Here is a 21,810-nt window from a genome sequence, read left to right as displayed (position 1 = left end):
AGGAAATGTTGATAAATTGGATTAACATGAGCCACGATAGAAACTTATGGAGAAACGTAATTAGGGAAGCTGATCCCACAGAAATGAGGGAAAAGATAATGGTGGTGATAGGAGTATAATAGCTTGACGGAAGATTAATTCATTTTCTATTGATATCCGAGAAAATATCTCACAGTGTTCATGTATTAAAATACGTTAGGGGCTTTCAGACCTAGTTCACTACCTAGTCAATTGTATTGTAGCATTTTTTCCACTCTGGTGTATCATAAAAATTTACTAAAAGGATTGAATTTACGTCCTACAAAGCTTCAAATAAAATACTTTTTTATTAAGTCTAAAAATCTTCGACGAGAATAAAGAAAATCCAATTGTTTATTTACATTGACAAATGCCGCTATAAGTGAATGCGAAAAGTATCGCATAATTCTTGAAACAGAAAAAAATTCAAAAAAATGGTTTTTAGCAGAATGTTATAATACCCGTCTATCGTCTTCTTTAGATGTCTACAAACCCATAACATTTCAAGTTGAAGCGTGTTTTTGCCGAAAAAAAAAAAACAAGAAACAAAACGTTGTTAAAGCAGAATATTTATTTTGGATATTTGTGTACGAGATTTTGATCTGTGCACTATGTCTGCTTGAGTTTTCAATGAGGAGGTACGTTCTTACAAAAAATGAGTAATATAACGTCAGAACAAGCAGTCCAAATTGTAGGTTTAATTGGCGATGGCCGATCGCAGCAAAGTTATGGGAATCCACCAATCCAGCGTTTCAAGAGCTTTAAGAAAGTATAGAGAATGTGGAGGATACTCAAGAAGACAAGTTCCAGGACTTCCCAGGTGCACGAACCCAGCAGATGAATGTTATTTACATCTGCAGACTTTGCGTACAGATCATGTTACAGCTAGACAACTGCGAAATGATCTTTCCATAGCCCGTGGCCCGTAATGTTCAGTTCGTATAGTGCCAATTCGGTTAGAAACAGATTAAGGGAATTTGGAATCAGAGTCAGATAATGTCTGCTACTGCTCCACTGTTAACGAAGGCACACCGTATGGCACGTTTAAATTTTGCACCAGAATATGTCGATTGGGATATTAGCGGCTGGACTAATATCTATTCTTTTTACTGAGGGGTCAAAATGTGCACTTTGTGGATCCAACAGTGCAAAGTGTCTATAGAATCAAAAAAGTGCAAAAGAATATTAGTCCAATCGTTAATATCCCAATCGACATGTTTTGGTTCAAAACTTAAACATAACATGCCCTCGTTAACAGTGGAGCAGTAGCAGTCATTCTGACTCTGATTGCAAATTCCCTTAATCTGTATCTAACTTGGCACTTTACGAACCGAGCATTATGGGCCACGGGCTGTGGAAAGATCATTTTGCAGTTGTCTAGCTGTAACATGATGTGTACGCAAAGTCTGCAGATGTAAATAGCGTTCATCTGCTGGGTTCGTGCACCTGGAAAGTCCTGGAACTGGTCTTTTTGTGTATCCTCCACTTTCTCCATAGCTTCTTAAAGCTCTTGAAACGCTCAATTGGTGGATTCCCTTAACTTCAGCAATGTATTGCTGCGATCGGCCATCTCCAATTAAACCTACAATTTGGGCTGCTTGTTCTGACGTTATATTACTCATTTTTTGTAGAACGCAGCTCCTCATTGAAAACTCAAGCAGACATAGTGCACAGATCAAAATCTCTAACACAAATGTCCAAAATAAATATTCTGCTTTAACAACATTTTGTTTCTTGTTTTTTTCACAACTTGCTTCAACTTGAAATGTTATGGGTTTGTAGACAGACACCTAAAGAAGACGATAGACGGGTATTATAACATTCTGCTAAAAATTAAAAATTATTTTTAAACTTTTTTTCTGTTTCAAAAATTATGCGATAGGTGCCTACTTTTTGCGTTTAGTGTTTTAAAAGTATCATTTTGTAAATAACATTTCTGATTATGTAGTTTAATATGTCTAGTTAGTTAGGTACATTAAGAGTTTTTAATCCAACAATAAACATAGATAGTAGGTAACCACTTTGTATTATTTTTATCTGCCTACTCACCTTCAAATAAATTAGTTGGCAGTAGATAAATAATTCTAATAATTTTTAATAAAACCAAATAAAATGAGACTTAGGTACCTACCAAGACAACTTGGAGAATGATTTAAAATCTATTGGAATTAGAGCATGGAGAAGAGTTACCAGAGACAAGGGCGAATGGAGGATTGTTCTGAAGAAGGCTTTGGCTCATAAAGAGCTGTGACGCCACTGATGATGAAATAAGTGATTGTTCCTTTTTGCTTTGGATATTTTAGGAAAAGATTAAACCTATTTGTTCCATTTTTATATTTTTCCGTGTCACTCAGAGAAAAGATCAGGTAACGCTCTTTTTTCTTTTCATTTATTTTAATTTTTTTTATCAACTTTTCTTTAAGTTGGATCAATTAACTTTTTCACTTTCTGTCTGAATTCAGTATCACCCGTCTAGATCTATCAACCCACTTCCCAACGCCCGCCGTTATGGCCTTCAAGGGCCCCATTTCTACCCTTCAGGGTTAAAATACGTTTCAGTATTGTCAATGATCACGATAAACATATGTGTCCTAAGCGCTTAAGAGGTTATGGAAAAGGTATGAATGCACATCAAACGAACTTTTCAGTAGCTGTATAATGTCCAAATAAACATGGTCATTGGCAATCGAATGGCATATACCGAAGAGGATAAAATAAAGTAATGTTAATTGGATATAGATATTTTATTTATAAAAATATTATAAAGATAGAACAGTAACGCCTTTTTCACATAATAAAAATAAACATTTATTTGATCCGTAAATACCTAATATTTCATCATTTGATAAATTAACCACTTGCTGCTGAGCTATACTCTGTACCCTTCTTCCAGTGCTTCTGTTTCGAAGTTCGGTACTAGATATTTTTTTGTTCTGCCTGTATATGAACAAATGTCCAGAAGTTTCACAAATGGCGGCGTAGCTCATATCTGGCGGACAGACTGTGAATTTTTTGTTTTGTTTTGAAGCCTAAAATAAATTTATAATATAGTTTTCTAAGATAATTTACTAATGTAATAATATACGAGGTTTGAAATAGGATGAAGAATGGTAAGGCAGTAGGACATGATGGAATACATGTGGAGGATTCGAATGCTCTAGGAGAGGAAGGGATTGATGTTTTGTGGCAAATTATGAGTAGGATATATATGAGGAAGAAATTATGCCCAAGGATAAAGGTAACATTTAGGCAGTGGCGGCCCGTGAGGTAGTGCCATAGAGCCATGGCACTACCTTGCTAACTATCCATAAACATATTTTTTATCTTCAAAACTTTTTAATTCCTATTAACTTTTTTGTGTGCATTTCTTTTGCTCTTCATAAATTATATAAAATATGGCAACTATGGGCGCAATACAATCCCTGCCGACAGCGGAGAGTATTCGACAGGAGAATCTCCTTCGCGCCGAAGTCAGTACTGGCACGAGTAAAGAGAGAAAGATTTTACGAGCATTATATGTAAGTGACAGAGAAAGAGCTATATTGGACTATTAGTATACCTTAACATTAGAATCTCTGTGCCAGGCACGAGGGTATGAAGCCAGGTCTATTTATTTTGAGTTTATTTACGTGCTGGTTTGTCGCTTTTATTATGTATATTTTCTGTTAAAAAGTTTTTGTATTTATAATTAAACTTTTAGTGCATCATGATCGTGGGTATTTTGATAATATTTTGATTATTTATTAAGTTTAATTTATTAATTGACAATAAAGATTAGTATTTTAAAAATTTTTTTGGTGGTTTTTCGCTAGAAAAAAAAACTACAAATGTTATAAGGTGTTGTGGAGCTTTCGAGTTAGCTTTAAGAGGTCACGATGAAAAAGAAAATTCAGAAAATAGAGGCATATTTAAGGAGCTGGTCAATTTTAGCGCCGAATTAGACAACGACTTAAAGCTTCATATTATTCAAAGTACCAGATCTTTCAAAGGTCTACCTTCTCTGGACATTTAGTTGCTTCTAATTTATTTATGTCAGAGAAGTTTTCTGCTTATAAGCATCAGTTCTCCGAATCATTTCTTAATGAACCATGGAGACAATTTTAATTTTTAAGCAAAACTCGGTTTAAAACTGAATTAGAAGTAGGTACTGTATTAGCGAGACGAATTAAGTACTACCTCTGGGGCTGTTTCGCTATCGGTTTTATTGTAGAGGGAAGGTCTAAAAAGCACATTTGAAGAAACTATTAAACTTTTAAGTATTTTAGTTACCATTCCTATATCAACATCTGAAGCAGAACGCTGTTTTTCGATGTTTACATCGAAACCTAGTGCTTTAGGTATGCTATCTGCAGAAAAGCATTTTGTAAATTGTATTGATAATTTTAATTATAAAGTCATTGAAAACTTTGCAACCAAAAAATAGAAGAATGAACTTCATATATCGTAAACTTTAAAAGTGACATTACAAAAATTTGTGCATGTGTGTGAATAATGAAATAGTATTATTTTTATAAATTGGTAAATAGAGACTAAATCGTAATAACAATTTTCAAGCACTATCAGCAGTAAATGCTGGTGGTAGGTTAAGAGGTTTTTATTATTAATTAATTTACGGAACTGTTTTGATCAATGTTGGACAATTGCTTGGCACCTCAGATCAATAAACTTAAGATATGTACATAAGATAAAAGTATCCGCGCATATTTTTTTTTAGTTTTTGTTGTCAATATACCTTTTTTTGACAATATCGTGAATCCGTCACTAAAAATTTTGGCGGCTGCCCGAGTTGTGACACTACCTTCTTAAAGTGGTATGAGCCGCCACTGCATTTAGGAGCATAAGAACTACTATAAAGTTAATGTTATAAACAATGAAAATTTGGGAGGGTGGGAGCGATTTGTTTATTGAATCGAAATCTACTTACTTGAACATATCCCAAAGCTAAAAGAGTCCCTTCATGTTTGATAGAAAAATTTTCATTAATTTTCTGTGGTTGCCACAAACATATGTCAACATCATGACGAATTCCCATAGCAGGTACATCATTATGGTTTAACTGAGCTGTTAATAGAATTTGGTGGGAGCCTAGATTTACTTTGTGAGTTGTACTATTTGTTTGACCACATAATCTTTGGAAAACACATGCTTTATCATTTTCAAAGTCACATTCCTCCACTTGTTGGCTATTAAATGTTGTACCGGATTGGGGATTGTCCTAAAAAAAGCAAATAAAGATGAGAAGTAATAAAGAAAAAACCAAAAAATTGGCATCATCACTCAACTACAGAGCCAGAAACATTGATACCTAAGTCACTGTTAATAACTCTACCTTTGAAGTGGTGGACAAATTCACATACTCGAGCTCCCTGATGAACAATGACAACTCTAATGGAAAAAATCAAACAGAGAATAATTCTGTGCTAAGCAAGTGCTATTTTGGGCTGAGTAAATACATGAAAAGTAGAAACTTAAACCAGAAAACAAAATTAATAACATGCAAAACCCTTAATCTACTAAAGCTGACATATGGATCAGAAACATGGACCATCTTCAACGCAGATGAAAACCTCTTGCTCATATATACACGAAGCCCCCTGAGAGGAATATTCGGTGATATCTGTGAAAATTACAGAGATACAACTATAAGATATACCACAAATACTGTAACGATTCAAAAAAAAATTAATTTTGTTTTGAGGGGATAAATCAATCAGCTTAACTATGACACCAAATATGCTAGTCTGAGGAAATTCCATAATTTCTACTTCCTAAATGAAATCCCCTTGTCATGGCGCTAGGAGATCTTCTTGTCTCTGGATATCGCACCTCTGCTCAAAGAGTGTCATAACTCAAAAAATTTTAAAATCGGTTTTATTGCACCAACAGTTTAATAAAACTATAAACTCCTATTTTTATAATATAGCTATAGCTATAGAGCTATATTTATCACTTATTTATCTTTCTTTTTGCAGTATTTTGTGTTTAATGTTATTACTTGTATTTAAAGTTACATCATTAAAACGTATGAGTCTGTTAACCAGATAATAATAATGATATTATATTCTGTACTGCAAGTGTCACAACTTAAAAAAATTTAAATATTTTTAATATACCTACTTAATACGCTATTTTATAGAGTATAGAGCTTTAAAAACCATTGTAACTGAATAAAATAGTTATTATTCTAATTTTAATAGTTTTTGAATTAAACCCAAAAATGTTGTAGGACAAACTTTAAAAGTTGTTTTCTCGAAGCTTTGCTTTTTTTGACTTATGACACTCTTTGAGCGGAGGTGCGATATGTCCCAGCCATGGTAGTCTTTGACTTTCCACAAATATTAGGTACAATATCATTTATTCATCATACATTCATCATTACATCATACCCTTCACTTAATCCATTAATTTAGTTGTTTCTCCTGATTCTCTATTTCTGATACTTTATTTGCAGTCTTGTAACAGGCTGTATATCTTTCTCTCGAATGTCTTGAGTTGGACTTAATTTTTGTCATACTTTTATTAAACTAAGACACACATTTGACCTTCTCATGATCATAATTATTTCGATTTGTGAAAAAAATTTACTCTTTGTATTTCACTACTGTAATAGTTAACATGGAGCATATCTTATGAAAGCATGGCATAAGTTCGTGATTGACTGTCAATGAATGTCGATATTTCAAACTTCATTTTAGTAAAAATATATCTACCTCTTAGTTCTACAATACAATTGAATTAACTTTTTGAAAGAGAAAAGATATGCAATTATTATTTATAATATAAATCAAAGACAGTGAAAGTATATCTTAACCCATTCGCTGCCGATCGAAAGAGGATGGAACTCAGCTAGGAGCCGTTTTGTTAAATGGCACGTAACTGAAGTAACCATATAACTAGCTGGTGCGTGAACAGCACCTGATTGAAGTAACAACATCATGTACTGGTGTGTTATCGGCAGCGAATGGGTTAAAAGACCAAAATATATTATTATAGAATAGAAATATACTTTATTGTCACTGAAAATTATACAATTTTATGGACAAAGCTTAACATAGATTCACGAAAAAGATATACATAACAATAACAATAACAAATACAATTTTATAAAATTAGATAAATCGTCAATAAAAAAAATATATAAACAAGTTAAAAAAAAAGTGAAGTAAAAAAACAAAAACCAATATATTGTAAAATTACTATAAATTGCAAAATTGAACCTACAACATAATATAATAAAACACAAACAAAGGAACTAATAAGTTTAAGCTGCTGTATGTGACACCCAAATATAGATAAATACACTTTAGTTACTTGTACATTACTGTGATTTCTTAGTTAGTCATTAAGAAACTCTTCTACTGAATAATATGGTCTTTTAGATAAATGAGCTTTTGTCATTTTACGGAACTTGAGAAAGGATGTTGCAGATTTAAGTTGTAAAGGGAGATGGTTGTATAGTTTTTTTGCGGAATATAGTATAGATTTCTTTACTAACTCAGAAGACGGGATCGGTAAATAGACATCAAAAGTTGAATTTCTGGTGGAGTAGTCATGATGAGGCCTTGCTGGAAAGACATGCATGTGTTTACGAATTAAGCAAACAGTTTCTAAAATATACAAAGATGGAAGGGTTAAAATTTCGTGATCTTTAAAGTAACTTCTGCAATGGGTTGTTCTTCTGAGGCCAAACAGATATCTTATTGCTCTTTTTTGTAATTTGAAAATAACATCAAATTGGGCAGCTGTACTAGACCCCCAAAAAGGAAGACCATATCGAAGATGAGACTCGAATAAAGAAAAATATGTTATTTTAGAAGATGCTAAATTGAGTTCCTTCGAAACAGATCTTATGGCATAGCAGGCCGAGGCGAGTTTCTTACTTAACAAATCGATATGAAGGGACCATTTGAGGTTGCTGTCTAAAAGAATACCAAGAAATTTTACAGAATCAACGGTAGAGATCTGGCTGCTATTCACAAGCAGGGGTTGAAGAGCACCTTTATATGATAATGCTACCGTTTTATCCACGTTAAAGGAGAGTAAATTAGAGTCAGACCAGGTTTTTATCGTAAGAAGATCAGAAGTTATAGTTGCATGAAGAGTTGCAATAGTTGAGTTGCTCCAAGTGATACTGGCATCATCAGCAAAAAGAAAAAATTTTCCATCGATTTTTAAATTAGTGATGTCATTTATAAAGATCAGGAAAAGTAGAGGACCCAATACTGAACCTTGTGGTACTCCACATATAATGTTTTTGAGACTAGAGTCAGTATCATTTGCTCTAACCAATTGTTTCCTATTATCTAAGTAAGATTTAAACCAATTCAAAGAAATACCTCGAATTCCATAGTAATTAAGTTTTTTAATCAAAATGTTGTGATTTACACAATCAAAAGCTTTGGAATAGTCACAGAAAACAGTGGCAGTATAAAGATTATTGTTTAGTGCTTGGTAAACCTCGTGAAGTACAGAAAACATGGCATCAGTTGTACATTTATTAGTTAAGAAGCCGAACTGATTTTGTGATAAAATATTGTTATCAAAGAGAAAGGACATAAGTCGGGTTTTTATGAGCCTCTCAATAATTTTGGAGAGTACCGGTAGTAGGGCAATAGGTCTATAGTTGCAGGCATTAGATTTTTCGCCACCTTTATGAAGAGGAATAATAATGGCTGTCTTTAGGCACTCTGGAAATTTACCGTTTTCAAAGGAATCATTAATTAGTGACACGAGGAGTTCTAACACATTATCTGTGAGATTTGAGAAGATTTTTATGGATAGTCCATCACTACTTTCATTCACTACTATTCGCAAAATTAAATTCCGACAGAGGGCGCTCAAAATTTCAAAAATGGACGATAACTCTAGGAAAACAATTCATTTTGTCATTTGACCCCACAGTTCTAAAACGTTAAATCAAAATCATTTACACGAGTGTTTTGCCAAAGTAACCACTAAGTTTTGCCATTAAGACATCTTATAGGCTAAAGACGACTCAAAATTATGTTTCGTCTGTATGCATTCATTAAAATTTGATGCTGACTACTGATTTGTTTTTATCTTTTTTTCATAAAAAAAATCTGACCCCCGATAATCACACACCGTTTTAAAAATTATTAATCTCTTAAAATTTCTAATTTTGTTTTAATTTAGTTAATAGGTACAGTACCTACAATTTATTTTACACTAACAGATGACAATTTTTAATTAAATAAAAACTGCAAACTAAGTAGTAGGTGAATTTATTTTATAATATTTGTGTTTTGGAAATTATTAGGTGGTCGGAATATTTTGCATAAGAATGTACATTCCATGTACAGAATATATACTACATTTTATTTATTTAATTTTGCTGTTGCTTAAACATTTAAAACTACTATGTTTAATACAAACGTTAAACTAACAAAATGTGTGATTTGGCATTGGTTAGTTTACATCATTACGTAGAGCAGGGGTCACCAATTAGTTTCCCTGAGGGTCCGTTTCGAAAACCTATGACACTCCCGGGGTCCGGATTTATGCTGCCTGTGTCTGACTGTTATGATTCGGTTTCTTTGTGGATTCTTGTTAAAAAATATCCCCTATAAACAAATCAGAAACGGTGTTCTATTGGAACAGCAGTTTGGTTTCAGGCGCCATAAGTCAACTGAACTCAATTTGCTGACATATACTAACTTCTTACTGAACGCCTTGGACGAAGGACTACAGGTGGACACCCTGTACACCGACTTCTCTAAGGCTTTCAACAGAGTTAATCACAATATTCTATTAGAAAAATTGCAGCGATTAGGGATACATGGTTCACTTCTGCTGTGGCTTAGGGAATATCTTCTGGACAGAAAACAAATCGTCAAGCTCTACAGCTATTTTTCCTACGAAATAGTTGTCCCTTCGGGCGTACCGCAGGGATCTCATCTTGGACCTTTGTTGTTTAATGTTTTTATTAACGATATAAAAGACTGTTTCCAATATGTGAAATTTCTTTTATTTGCTGACGATGTTAGGTTTTACTGCCACATTAGGAATCCACTCGACTGTTTAAGGCTTCAGTCCGATTTGAATCGGTTGAATGAATGGTGCAGCAACAATGACATGGTTCTCAACTCCTGCAAATGTTTTCACATTTCATTCACGCGTTCGAAAAGTCCTATCTCTTTCACTTACAAAATAGGTGATACAAATATCACAACAGTCACATCCATAAAAGATCTTGGAGTTACACTTGACTCTGGACTATCTTTCAATATTCATATAAGCAATATCATCTCAAAATCGCTTCAACTGTTAGGTTTTATTAAAAGATGCTCCCAAGACTTTAAGCAGTCGAGATCGTTTAAACTGTTGTACTGTGCAATGGTGAGGCCAATCGTGGAATATGCATCTTGCGTCTGGTCACCCGCCTATGAGACATACAACTGTAAGATTGAAAGGATCCAGCACCTATTCCTTAGGTTCGTCGCATTCAAAACAAACCGTAGAGACTGGAATTATATGGATCTTGAACTAGAACTTAACACTGACACCTTATCTTGCAGACGGAAAAAGAAGGACATGTACATGTTGTATAATATTATAAATTCAATTCACGACTGCCCTGAGCTCCTTGAGGAAGTAGGTTTACATATTCCCTCCAGAATCACACGTTCAAGATCTACGTTTCATACTCCCATCAGCAGAACTAACTTCACTGCAAAGTCTTTCATCTCGAGGGTTTCTAGACAGGCAAATGCTTGCTCCAATTGTGTGGATTTCTTTGCGGATAGTTCGCGATTTTTAAAAACGCTAAAGGATTGCACCCTCTAGTTTTATATTCTTGAATATTTTAAACTTGTGATTATATATCTTTACCTGTTACTTTTACTTTTTGACTTGCTTTATTGTCGTAGTGTTTATTGTATCTTATTGTATTTTACGTATATTTGTAATATTTTGTTAGTTCTTCATATCTTCTGTAATGTTTTATTGTAATGAGCTTTGCTCGTAAATATATATAAATAAATAAATAAATAAATAAAGTAGGGTGCCGGGCGAAATTTTTGGGCAGAAATTGTTTAATATTTTTTTTAACAAATTCAAAACATCACCGCTTTTGCCCGCGAAAATTTGTTTTTAGCGTTTTTGGGTCATCTTAAATAAAAAAGATCTGTCATTTTATTAAAACTTCAGAATTTTCAAGCCTCGCAAATGCATATTTTCACATTTTTCAGATTTTAAATTGCTTATAACTCGAAAACTCTCAACTTTTCAGAAATATGACAAGAGGCCTTTATTGTTTATAATTACCCAAGAAACCTAAAAATTAATTTTTCGAGGCAAAAAAATAATTTTGAATTTGTTTAAAAAATTGTTTCACCCGGCACCCTTCTGATTTGTTTAAAGGGGACATTTTTGAACAGGAATTCGCAAAGAAATTGAGTCAGAAACATTTTTCATACGAAAGTGGCCTCACATATATGGACTAATATGGAAAGGAAAACTAATAATATCTGATTGTTTTTTGGTTACTGTATACTTTTCTGTAAGTTTTCCTGGTACAATAAATGAAATATAAATTCATTGTGTATTGATTTGATGTTATTATCAGTATATTTTGAAAACAGCAGTATTGTAAATTGTTACTGAGAATATTTTAAAAATTAGGAATTTGTATTTTGAATGCTAATGAAGTTTTTAGACATTTTCAATTTTGTAGAAAGGAAACTGACGAATTTAACATAAATAATCATAGTACACAATGCTAATTAACATGTTATCTTTTCTACATTAGTTTCAGTGCAAGGTGTTTGTTGCAAACTTACTAAATCTGAAAATTATTTTAATTAAATGCACATCTGAAAAGTACACCTACTTAATGACATATTATAGTAGAGAGGAAATTAATATAAAAAAATGCACTTGACAATTATATATTACAGCTTACTTAATTTCAAAATGAATGATTAGTAAGTATAACAATAAGGGGGAAAACTCTTTACCAAAATTAAATTATCAGAGAGGAAAATGACATTTTTTTTATGTACAACCTGTCTGAAGTTTGAAGTGAGTTTAGTGCAACTGAGTCTCATTAGGGAGTTGAGATATTCATCTATTAAGTGAGATCTCTACCGATTGATAATAAAGTTCATTCTTGATAAAGCGGCCTCGCACACATCAGTTGAGCCAAACATATTACACAATTTCATGGCCAAACATTTTCAAAATTGCCAAACACTAGGTATATTCTGAATTTATTGACGGTCCGCACAAAACTAGCTCACGGTCCGGATGAGGACTGCGGTCCGCTAATTGGTGACCCCTGATGTAGAGCATAATAGGAATGAATACTAAGGAACACTGCAATAATTTTGTTAAGTCGAAATCATTGTTAATTACAACATAAACTGCCTGCAAATATGTACACAAATTAATGACAAAGTCAATGTTTTCCTAGAGTTGATGCTTTTCAAATTCTCCACCAGACGTTGCTCAGTTTGCGGTTCCTCGCCAATTAAGATTTTTATAAAACTTCCTTACTTACTAGATACCAGCTGTTTCTTACCTCAGTTTCACTTGTAAGATGAGCAAATTTAGGCTGATTTTCCTCTTGTATACAGGTATTCAAAACAAATTCTCCAGTTAGATCATTCTTAATAAATTCTGGCCACATTAATCCAGTCTCTTCTTTGCCTAATATTATTTCAAGTACAGGTTCAGAATCCTCTGTGATCTTCCATGTTGTCATATTCGTATCTATCCTGTGATACAAATCTCCAGAAATTAAAACTTCATTATTCGCTTTTACTTCTATACTGTTAAACTGTTGATTTACTTTGACTTGTTCCTCTGCGACCTCCTCTGATAACTTTATCCTAATTGTAATCTCCTGGATATTTTGTGACCATGTATAAACCTTGTTATCTGTATTTATATTCCTTGGTGTTTCCTCGCTTACAGGAAAATCAGAATTTAGTGTAAATTTACATTCATCATCACATGCAACGTAAATAGCTTCACAATTCTTTTCTATAAAGGCATATTGTACACAACCTTTGGATTTCACCTGCTTAATAGCAGTTTGTTCCCAAACATCTTGGACCTTCGTAAATGTAATCCAATGTAATAAACTATAATACCTTTCTTGTTCAGTTTCACGTATAAGACTTAACGCTAAAACATGTAGTTCTTCATTACTATCTTTATTAGTCATTGAAATAGCATCCATTAGAACAAATGATTGACCTGAATCTGTAACTTCATCTGAGAAACATATATTGAAGGCATCATCATCATTCCTACTTCCAGTATTAACAATGTATAAATTTTCAATTCCGTCACTTATTACAGCAACGGTTGGGGAAGCGAATCTTAAGGAAACATTGTAATCACCAGAAGTTCTTTCTCGTTTTCTAGGGAGCGTTAAAAGTTTGATAGGATCTATTAGTTCTTCATTAAATGGGTCCACATACACTTTACATATACTTAGCTCTGTATCTACGAAATATACAGAACTTGTTTCATCATAGGGATCTGCAGTAAGATGATTGTGGAAACCATACAGATTTGCGTGTAGTAAAGAACAATGGTTTGTATCTAAAAGAACTCTGTCCACAGCAATGGGAAGGTCTCGCTTTTTCTTCGGTATTTCTGTTAAAGATAACTTGTATCCATCAAAGTTTGAATCCAGAAGTTGTCTATTAGGATTTAGTTCTATTAAAGTGGTTTGCATTTTGAAAGTATTTGCATAAGATTAAAATATAGCACTTACAAAATAAATATAACTATTTATTAACTGTCAGGTTAATAAAAACATCAAAAACATAACCTAGTTACTTATGCCTTCTTCTTCTTCTCTTCATTTGAATGGCCTTAGCTGCCAGGGCTATCCGGCCAGGATCCGTGAATATAGACTTGAATATTCAAGAGCCGTACCTGAGGTACATCTGGGCTTAAGCTCATAGCTCCTGAATCTGAAATATTAAGAGATAAAAAAAAACTTTGTAATTGTTTATAAGTTCCATAACTAAAGTTCTACTATTAATGGTCTAGTTCTAGTACTACCACGCAAAACCGCACTAAGCACAAAGCACATGCATTGCAAGCAAGCATAAAGTCATAAAGTTTTTAAGCAAGCTACACACGAGTCATTGTTGATGTTAAAAACTTTTGCACTGCGATTAATGTCTTTGAGTTTAAATTTTTAAACAACACATCAGTTAATGTCGGATCACCTTCTAGTTCCCTTCTAAGCAACTGGGACTCTCTTTGGAACCTAGTACATTCCAATAAAACATGTTGTAAAGTTCCTACACTGCCACATAAACACTGGTTTGAATTCACTACCTTCAATCTAAATAAATGTACAGGAACACTACAATGTCCACTTCTCATACGACACATTTGTGTGATTATACCTCTCCCCAGGTTGGGAAATTTTGTAAACCATGCCTTTTTATATGGAACTGTAACTTGTGAGCAATAAGTAATTCCTTTTGCCTGTCCTATTTGTTGGAATCGATTTTCCCAACCGATCCATAGGTTTTCTTTATATTTAATTTGAAAATCTTTAAAGGAGGCCTTTGGTTCTTCACTAATGGGCAGCTTTCTTCCAAGATTCGCAAGATGGTCAGCTCTATCATTCCCAATAATTCCAGTGTGACTTGGAATCCATGCAAATTTAATTTCTCTATGTTGTTCATCAAATTCACATAGTTTTTGTTTTAGTTGGAGAGTTTGTGAGTCTATTGCCGCCTTGTAGCTTGATCTTGTGATTTTTTCTAGAGCACTCTTAGAATCACTACAGATGAGGCACTTTGTAAAATTATTCTGTTGGATTAACTCTAATGCTTTTTTAATGGCAAATACTTCTGCTGAGCAAATTGAATTAGCGGAGGGTAATCTTGCTGTTAACTGTGTTCTCTCGTTAAGGTATATCCCAATACCTACATTACCTTGTTTATCTTTGGATCCATCTGTGAAAATAAGTTTATATTCTGACCAGTTATTGAGGTACCATTCCATAAACTTGGTTTGGTTATTTGCTTCTTTGCCCATATTGACAGTTTCATAAGCCATAGGAGAAATCTGAATATTAAGTGGAAAGGAGTGACAAGGAAATAAGGAGCTATGTGCTACCTCATGAATTTCATGTAAAGTATTCTGGAAAGCAGCCAGTATTGGTGGGAAATATTTTCTTCTCCAAAAACTAAAGTAACCCAGAAAGACATTGTGAAATTGCTCAATTGAGGCATATATTGGGTTGTCATAGGCTACTACTTTTAAAATGAATTTAGATGCTAGCCATATTCTTCTGAGATCTAACGGTGTTTCTCCACACTCTGACAAAATTATATGAACTGGAGAAGACCTCATAAATCCCCCCACCACTCTAAGAGCTCTATACTGAACCTTATCCAATTTTGCAAGTAGAGAACGTGCACAACCTCCCAGAAAAATGGATCCATAGTCAAGATGTGATCTAATGTATGCCTTATATAGAGTGAGTAAAGTTGCAGGATGTGCTCCCCACCAAGTTCGACACAAACAACGAATAATATTGACTCCACTGGAAGCCCTCAATGCCATCTTTTCAATTTGACTTCTCCAAGAAAGGGAACTATCTATAATAACTCCCAAATGAGAAACTTCTTGTTTCCAATCTAAACGTGTGTTATTCACTGATATTAGTAAATTCGGAATATTATTCCTATTTCTATCAAAAAAAATTGCTTGACTCTTGCTAGATGACAGACACATTCCCATATCATGAAGTTTATTAGAAATACTTTCTACTGTACCATTCAATTTTTCCACAACATCCACCCAGCTGTTGCCGGAGCAATAGAGGGCAACATCGTCTGCATACTGAGTAATTAGAACATCCTCTGGCACACAAAATGAAATTATATTGATGACAATATTAAATAGTACTGGACTCAAAGGGGAACCCTGAGGAAGGCCCACATTGGTAGTTCTTGGTCCTAGCAGATTTAAGGAAATAGGATCACGAACAGACACCAAACGATTAGTCAATAAATGTTTAACCAATTCAATAAGTAACCATGGCAAATTGAGATCTCCCAAAGGTTCCAATAATTGGATGATTGACATTTTATCATATGCAGAAGAAATGTCTAACATAACAGCAGCTGCTGGTTTCCTTTTTGAGATATTCATTGAGATTTCATTGACCAGATGAATTATGTTTTCAGACACCCCTCTACCTTTACGAAAGCCAGTCTGGAAAGGCGATAGGATCATAAAATGTTCTACATACCAATCTAACCTTATTTTTATCATGTTCTCTAAAAGTTTACTAACACACGATGATAAAACGATTGGTCTCCAGCCCGAAAGACAATTTATATTTTTATTGGGTTTGGGAATTAAACACACTGTTTGTGATTTCCATTGAGTGGGAATATGCATTCCCTCCTTTAAACATAAATTGAAAAAATTTAACAGGAACTTGATTGCTGACTCTGGAAGATGTTGCAACATAGAAAATGTTATACCATCCTGGCCCGGCACAGTATCCTTTCGTTCAACCAAAACCAATGAAAGTTCGTTTAAAGTGAAGAGTTCACACTCGATAGTATTAGATTTCACTGGGTGAGACGCAATGTCCTCAAATACAGGTGGAGTCAATGAACAAAGCATTTCCTCCCCTAACGATGAATTACTAGGAGTTCTAACTGAGGCTTTAGTGAAAGCCTTATGGAAACTTCTCACTTTTCTCCACATTACTGATATTGGAGTATCAGGTGAAATTGTGGAACAAAACACAACAAATGATTTTTTCTTTTTGGATTTAAGTTCTTTTTTACAATGTGCCCTAATTTTTTTAAAATTAATGAAGTTTTCTAAAGAAGGTACCTGTTTGAACTTCTTGACTGCCTCCCTCTTTGATTTAATTAAAACTGAACACTCTTCATCCCACCAAGGTAATTGTGGTTTATGGAATCTAACACGCTTTTTCTTAGGGATGAACCTGTTTGCTGCGTCTAATATTAGGTTTTGAAAATCTGTGTAAGACTCATTAGGGATGTTGTTAATGTTAGACTCAATATATTGGTTGAATTGTTCCCAATTGGCTTTTTTCACATTAAAGATACTGCGATCTTGAAGAGGGTCATTTCCTTGGGGACTATTTCTATCCTGCCCGTAACACACTACAAAAGGAAAGTGATCACTTGCTCCTATCTCTGGAAAAACTTCCCAGAGGCAGTCCACAGCCAAACCTGGAGATGCTATAGCTACGTCAGGGACACTGTTTGAGTCAGGCGGTGAGATTCTTGTCGCCTCACCCGTATTGAGAAAACACAAGTTATCCTCCTCCAAAAGATCTGCAAGACGATTGCCGTTCGGATTGTTAGATGATGAACCCCATAAAGAATGTTGGCAATTCAAGTCACCTATGAAGAAAAACGGTTTATCACACATTTGAACCAATTCTCTAAAGATCTCCTTACGAAAACGAACATCTGGTGTCTTATACGATCCTATAATAAAATTTTTTTCAAATTTGATAATGATAGCCTGCCATTTTTCAGGCAAGTGAATATGTGAAATGTCTATCCTATCAGCTGCCAGAGACTGATGAATAAGTACAGCTATTCCACCCCATCCATCAATCCTATCATCCCTATAGCAGTAAAAATTGGGAATATGCAAGTGCTGTGAAAATTTCAGATGTGTTTCATTTAGAAGAATGATATTAACATCGTATTCGTTAAGAAACATCATTAGATCTTGCTTATTGTTAAAGAAACCATTAATATTCCAATGCAAAATATTAAATATCATAACTATATATATAATTTGTTACTATTATTTTTTTTTTTATTTTTAATATAAAAAATAATATATTATATTATCTGTAAGAAATAAATGAAAATTCAGTCAACACTACTTTTACTAAAATTAGATGTATTATGTGACTCATCAAAACCTGCAAAACCCATATTATTATCAGAGGTTAAATCAACGTTTTTTGAAAATACACTATCCTGAGAATGTACACGATTGCTTGTTAATGAGAGTGCAAAACTTGGGCCTTGTGATCCCGTATACTTTTGTGAATCATTTAATTTGTTTAAAATCGGTAATCTAGGTAAATTTCTGCTTAGATCCTCATTTAATAGAGCTTTATGCGCCTCTTTGTCATAACTAATGTCTTTAAGAATTACTTTATTTTTCCTTTTAACTGGGACCACATGATTTTGACTCTGGAAATGGGGAGTGGAGGATGGGGATTTTTGAAGTGCTTGAGTAAATGCTCTGGGTGAGCTGGATAGTAAAGAAGGAAAATCCCTACTTCTCCTCTGAAACATTCTCGAATTCTCTGGCTTTTCCTTAATTGGGGGAAACAGCTTGGCAGCTTCAAAAAAGGTGAGATCTTGGAAGACCATTACTTCATTTATCTTTTTCTGTCTTTCGAATTCTTTGCAAATTTTATTTGTGGCAAGGTGATCAAGATCGCAGTATAGGCATTTTGGTACAGAAACTGTGCAGCTTTGTACTGTATGTTCATCGGAACATTTCGGGCATCTTGCTTTTCCCCTGCACTGTCTTTGTGAGTGCCCAAATCTTAGGCATTTGAAGCATTGCTGTACAGGAGGGATGTATGGATCTACTGTTACCAAGTTTGAATATATGATTATTTCTTTAGGGGGAGTTCTTACGTCAAAGAGTAGTTGTACAGTTCCTGTTGGAATGTATGTAACGGTCCCACTGCTATCTAAAACTCTTCTGTTAAGTCTTCTGGCCGATATAATTTTCACGTTTTTTTGTAATTTACTGTCGTTAACTATGTTTTCCATTGAAATATTTATACTTACATCTCTAATAATACCCCTTGATGTTAGCATTTTTTGAGGTATATAAGCAAGAAATCCTTTCTCAAGGATTTCTGTACTATTTAGTACCATATTTGCCTGTTTGGAGGTGTTAAAAATTACTCCAATTCTATTCATGCCTTTTCTACTAATTTCTTTAATTCCAGTCGTACCCATTGTATGAAATACTTTCCCAATATCCATAGGATGGATATTTCCTGCTTTTCCCTTGTCACTCTCTATCATAATAAGGAATGGGCCGAAGTCAGTGTCCTTGTATTCAACTTTTCTTCTACTAATATTTTCAATCCTAGATGATAAGTTATTAACTTCTGTTAACATGATCTGATCGTTTTGGAATTTATTTTTTAAAGCACAGAGTTCTTTTTCTATTAAATTAATGTTATTTTTATGTCTCGGGGCTAGCATGTGTATGGAATTTAAAAAATTTTGCGAGTTCAATGAAAGCAAAGCATAGATCCCGCCCCCTTTGTCAGGGGGGCCGGGAGAGTTAGTGTCCATCTCCTAAGCCAGCCTCTACTCTACTATACTACTGCTACTATGATTATATAAAGGCAAAACTTACAGAAAAGTCCTTAGTATTTCTAATTCACTACTAACGTATTATCCCGTTTTAACTTTTAAATTAACTACTAAATTAATGTTCAAACACTAACTAACTATATCTACAGTATAATTACTTAATTTATAACAATTTTAAAACGATGATTTAAGATTTTTCTAAAAAATAAAACTTGACGTCTATCCTTCCGGATAAATACTCCCAGTTACTTATGCCGACTTAATTAAATTGTCATCTGTCAGCTGTTGTCATTAGTCATTTGTGTCATACAGTGTCCTTGTCCACAGGATTATGTAGCCGCCGTTCGGTCTTACGACTTTAATAAAAGTAAAGATGAAATAATACGATTTAGAAAGAGTACACGATGTTATCGAATACTATTAAGCCTTTTCTTCTCCATTTTTGTACATATGATTATGATCACTTTTACTTTGACTTTTCCACTGTAGCTATTAGGGTGGTTTTACATTAGGGGCCGGTACTTTCTGTCCCGATTAAACCCCGGTTAGAGCAATAACAATAATGCATTTTGTTATGTAAAATTCCTCTAACCGGGATTTAATCGGAACAGAAAGTACCGGCCCTAGGTATACAATTTTCATGCTATGTATCCGGTCAGAAAATTGAGCCAAGAAGGAGCATGAGAACTCAAATTTAGGGGCCATCCTGTCTCCAAATATCACAATGGCCCATTCGCCCATTCAATCCCAACCAGTATCCAGAGCATTTGAGACGATAGGCTAACATCATATGGCTTCGTGCTCAACAATGAGATGCAGAGGAGGTAAATCTAACAGAACCTCGAGAGCAGGTGTGGGAGTTGTCCTCATGACTACTAAGACGCCAACGCATGCCAAGCGATGTAGGTGAGCCAACTGTACCTTGACTTAAGACAATCTAGCCCGGAGCCACCATACGATGGCCGCTTACGTCAGTATAGGCTTTATCATGGATTGGTATATCCAATGTAGAATTTTTGGCTGCAGACCCAATTTGGCTCCCAAAGCTCTTACCTACATTCAGTCAGTTGCAGCGGCCTTCCTCACCTTGGCGTTCAGATATTCCTTCCATGCCAGTTTAGAATCTAGAATCATTCCTAGGTACTTCACTGGCTTGGAAATCGATAATGATTTACCATAGAGGTTAAACTCTCTAGTAGATCCGACGACCCTTCTCCGAGTAAACGGAACCACAGCAGTCTTCTCAGGATTAACCCCAAGTGAATGCTTTCGGCACTATTCCCTAACGAGCCTGAGGGCCACCTGATCGACCTCGTGCATTGTTCCCGGGAAGAGCCCTTCAATCCGTAAAGCTACATCATCGGCGTAGGCTTGTACATACATACCTTGATCGGATAGTCACTGAAGAAGGCTGTTGACCACCTGGCACCACAGCAGGGAGCACAATTCCTCCCTGAAGCCTGAAGGCAACCACGGGATGCCGACATCCGAACACAACAATCGTTCCGGTACGCAGCTATCTGCCTCTAAGGTAGCAGGGCCGGGTTCCTCCTAACCAAGCTTTGTTCAACCCCATGCTTTTCAGCAGCATCACATATGGACAACATTCGGTCATAAAGTATGAGGTTCTCGTTAGAGTCTGCTGCGTTTGATTATAGAGCGCAAAATAAAAGGTAAATAAAAGGTGATGTAGGAAGAAAACAAACCTCCTGGTTACGAAATCTAAGGAAATGGTTTAGTCTGAGCTCTAGCAATTATTTAGAGCTGCTGTAAGTCAAATAAGAATTACCATGTTGATATCCAACCTTCGATAGAAAATGGAACCTTAAGAAGAAGACACGTGTAATCAAAAATAGAGCAGTTAAAGGCGCCCTCAATATCCATAAAGATTCCCAGGCTGTATTGGTTCCAATAGCACTCGCTCTACCCCGTGGACAAGGTGATGCAGGGCCGTCTCACAAGACTTCCCAGCTTGGTAGGCGTATTGACATGCATGCAAAGGAATGCCCCTAAGTGCTTCATCACGTATGCACCGGTTCCGTAGTCACTCTAGAGCGTTTAGAAGGAAGGATGAAAGACTGATTGGCCGGAACGATTTAGCAAGGGTAAAATCAGTTTTATCCGGTTTAGAAATAAATACAACTCTAGTCTGACCAGTATAGGAGCAATAAAGTCCAAACCCTGCAGAAGCAGATTCGGTATAATTTTGTCCTCACCTGGTGACTGAGAGGGAGCGAAAACCCTAACGAAGCCCAGCACACCTTCGTATATACGATTCTACCTCCTTTGCCATTCAGAGGTCCCCCATTCGCAGGAGCCTAATTGTAGCTAGGGCAGTATCATCGTCCTTACCCTCCGAGAAGTGAGGGCCCAAGATTAAAAACGGGTGTCGAACTGGACATAACAAAATATGGTTAGGTGGTAAAGGATGGATATT

General features: G+C 34.9%; 1 protein-coding gene across 1 annotated transcript; it reads right to left on the bottom strand.

The window, feature by feature from the left end:
- Positions 1-2,743: 2,743 nt before the first annotated feature.
- LOC114335228 (nudC domain-containing protein 1) lies at positions 2,744-19,561 on the bottom strand. Its single transcript, XM_028285425.2, has 4 exons — positions 19,417-19,561; positions 12,557-13,964; positions 4,943-5,233; positions 2,744-3,047 (listed from the first exon to the last, which is right to left on the bottom strand). Exons 2-4 carry the CDS (start codon positions 13,721-13,723, stop codon positions 2,778-2,780), a joined length of 1,728 nt encoding a protein of 575 aa, XP_028141226.1. The 5' UTR covers positions 13,724-13,964; positions 19,417-19,561; the 3' UTR covers positions 2,744-2,777.
- Positions 19,562-21,810: the final 2,249 nt, after the last annotated feature.

Source organism: Diabrotica virgifera, chromosome 7, assembly GCF_917563875.1.
Source record: "Diabrotica virgifera virgifera chromosome 7, PGI_DIABVI_V3a".
NCBI classification, from domain to species: Eukaryota; Metazoa; Arthropoda; class Insecta; order Coleoptera; family Chrysomelidae; genus Diabrotica; species Diabrotica virgifera.
The sequence above is the reverse complement of the archived record's forward strand: the minus strand, read 5'-3'. Positions and strand labels throughout refer to the sequence as shown.

Bases quoted from the DNA above. Each gene is read 5' to 3' on its own strand.
- LOC114335228 (XM_028285425.2), bottom strand. From the start codon at position 13,723: ATGCAAACCACTTTAATAGAACTAAATCCTAATAGACAACTTCTGGAT. The intron at 5,234-12,556 runs GTAAGAAACAGC...TGCTTTTTTTAG, and splicing joins ATCTTACAAGTGAAACTGAG to GACAATCCCCAATCCGGTAC. The intron at 3,048-4,942 runs GTAAGTAGATTT...AATTTATTTTAG, and splicing joins TAGCTTTGGGATATGTTCAA to GCTTCAAAACAAAACAAAAA.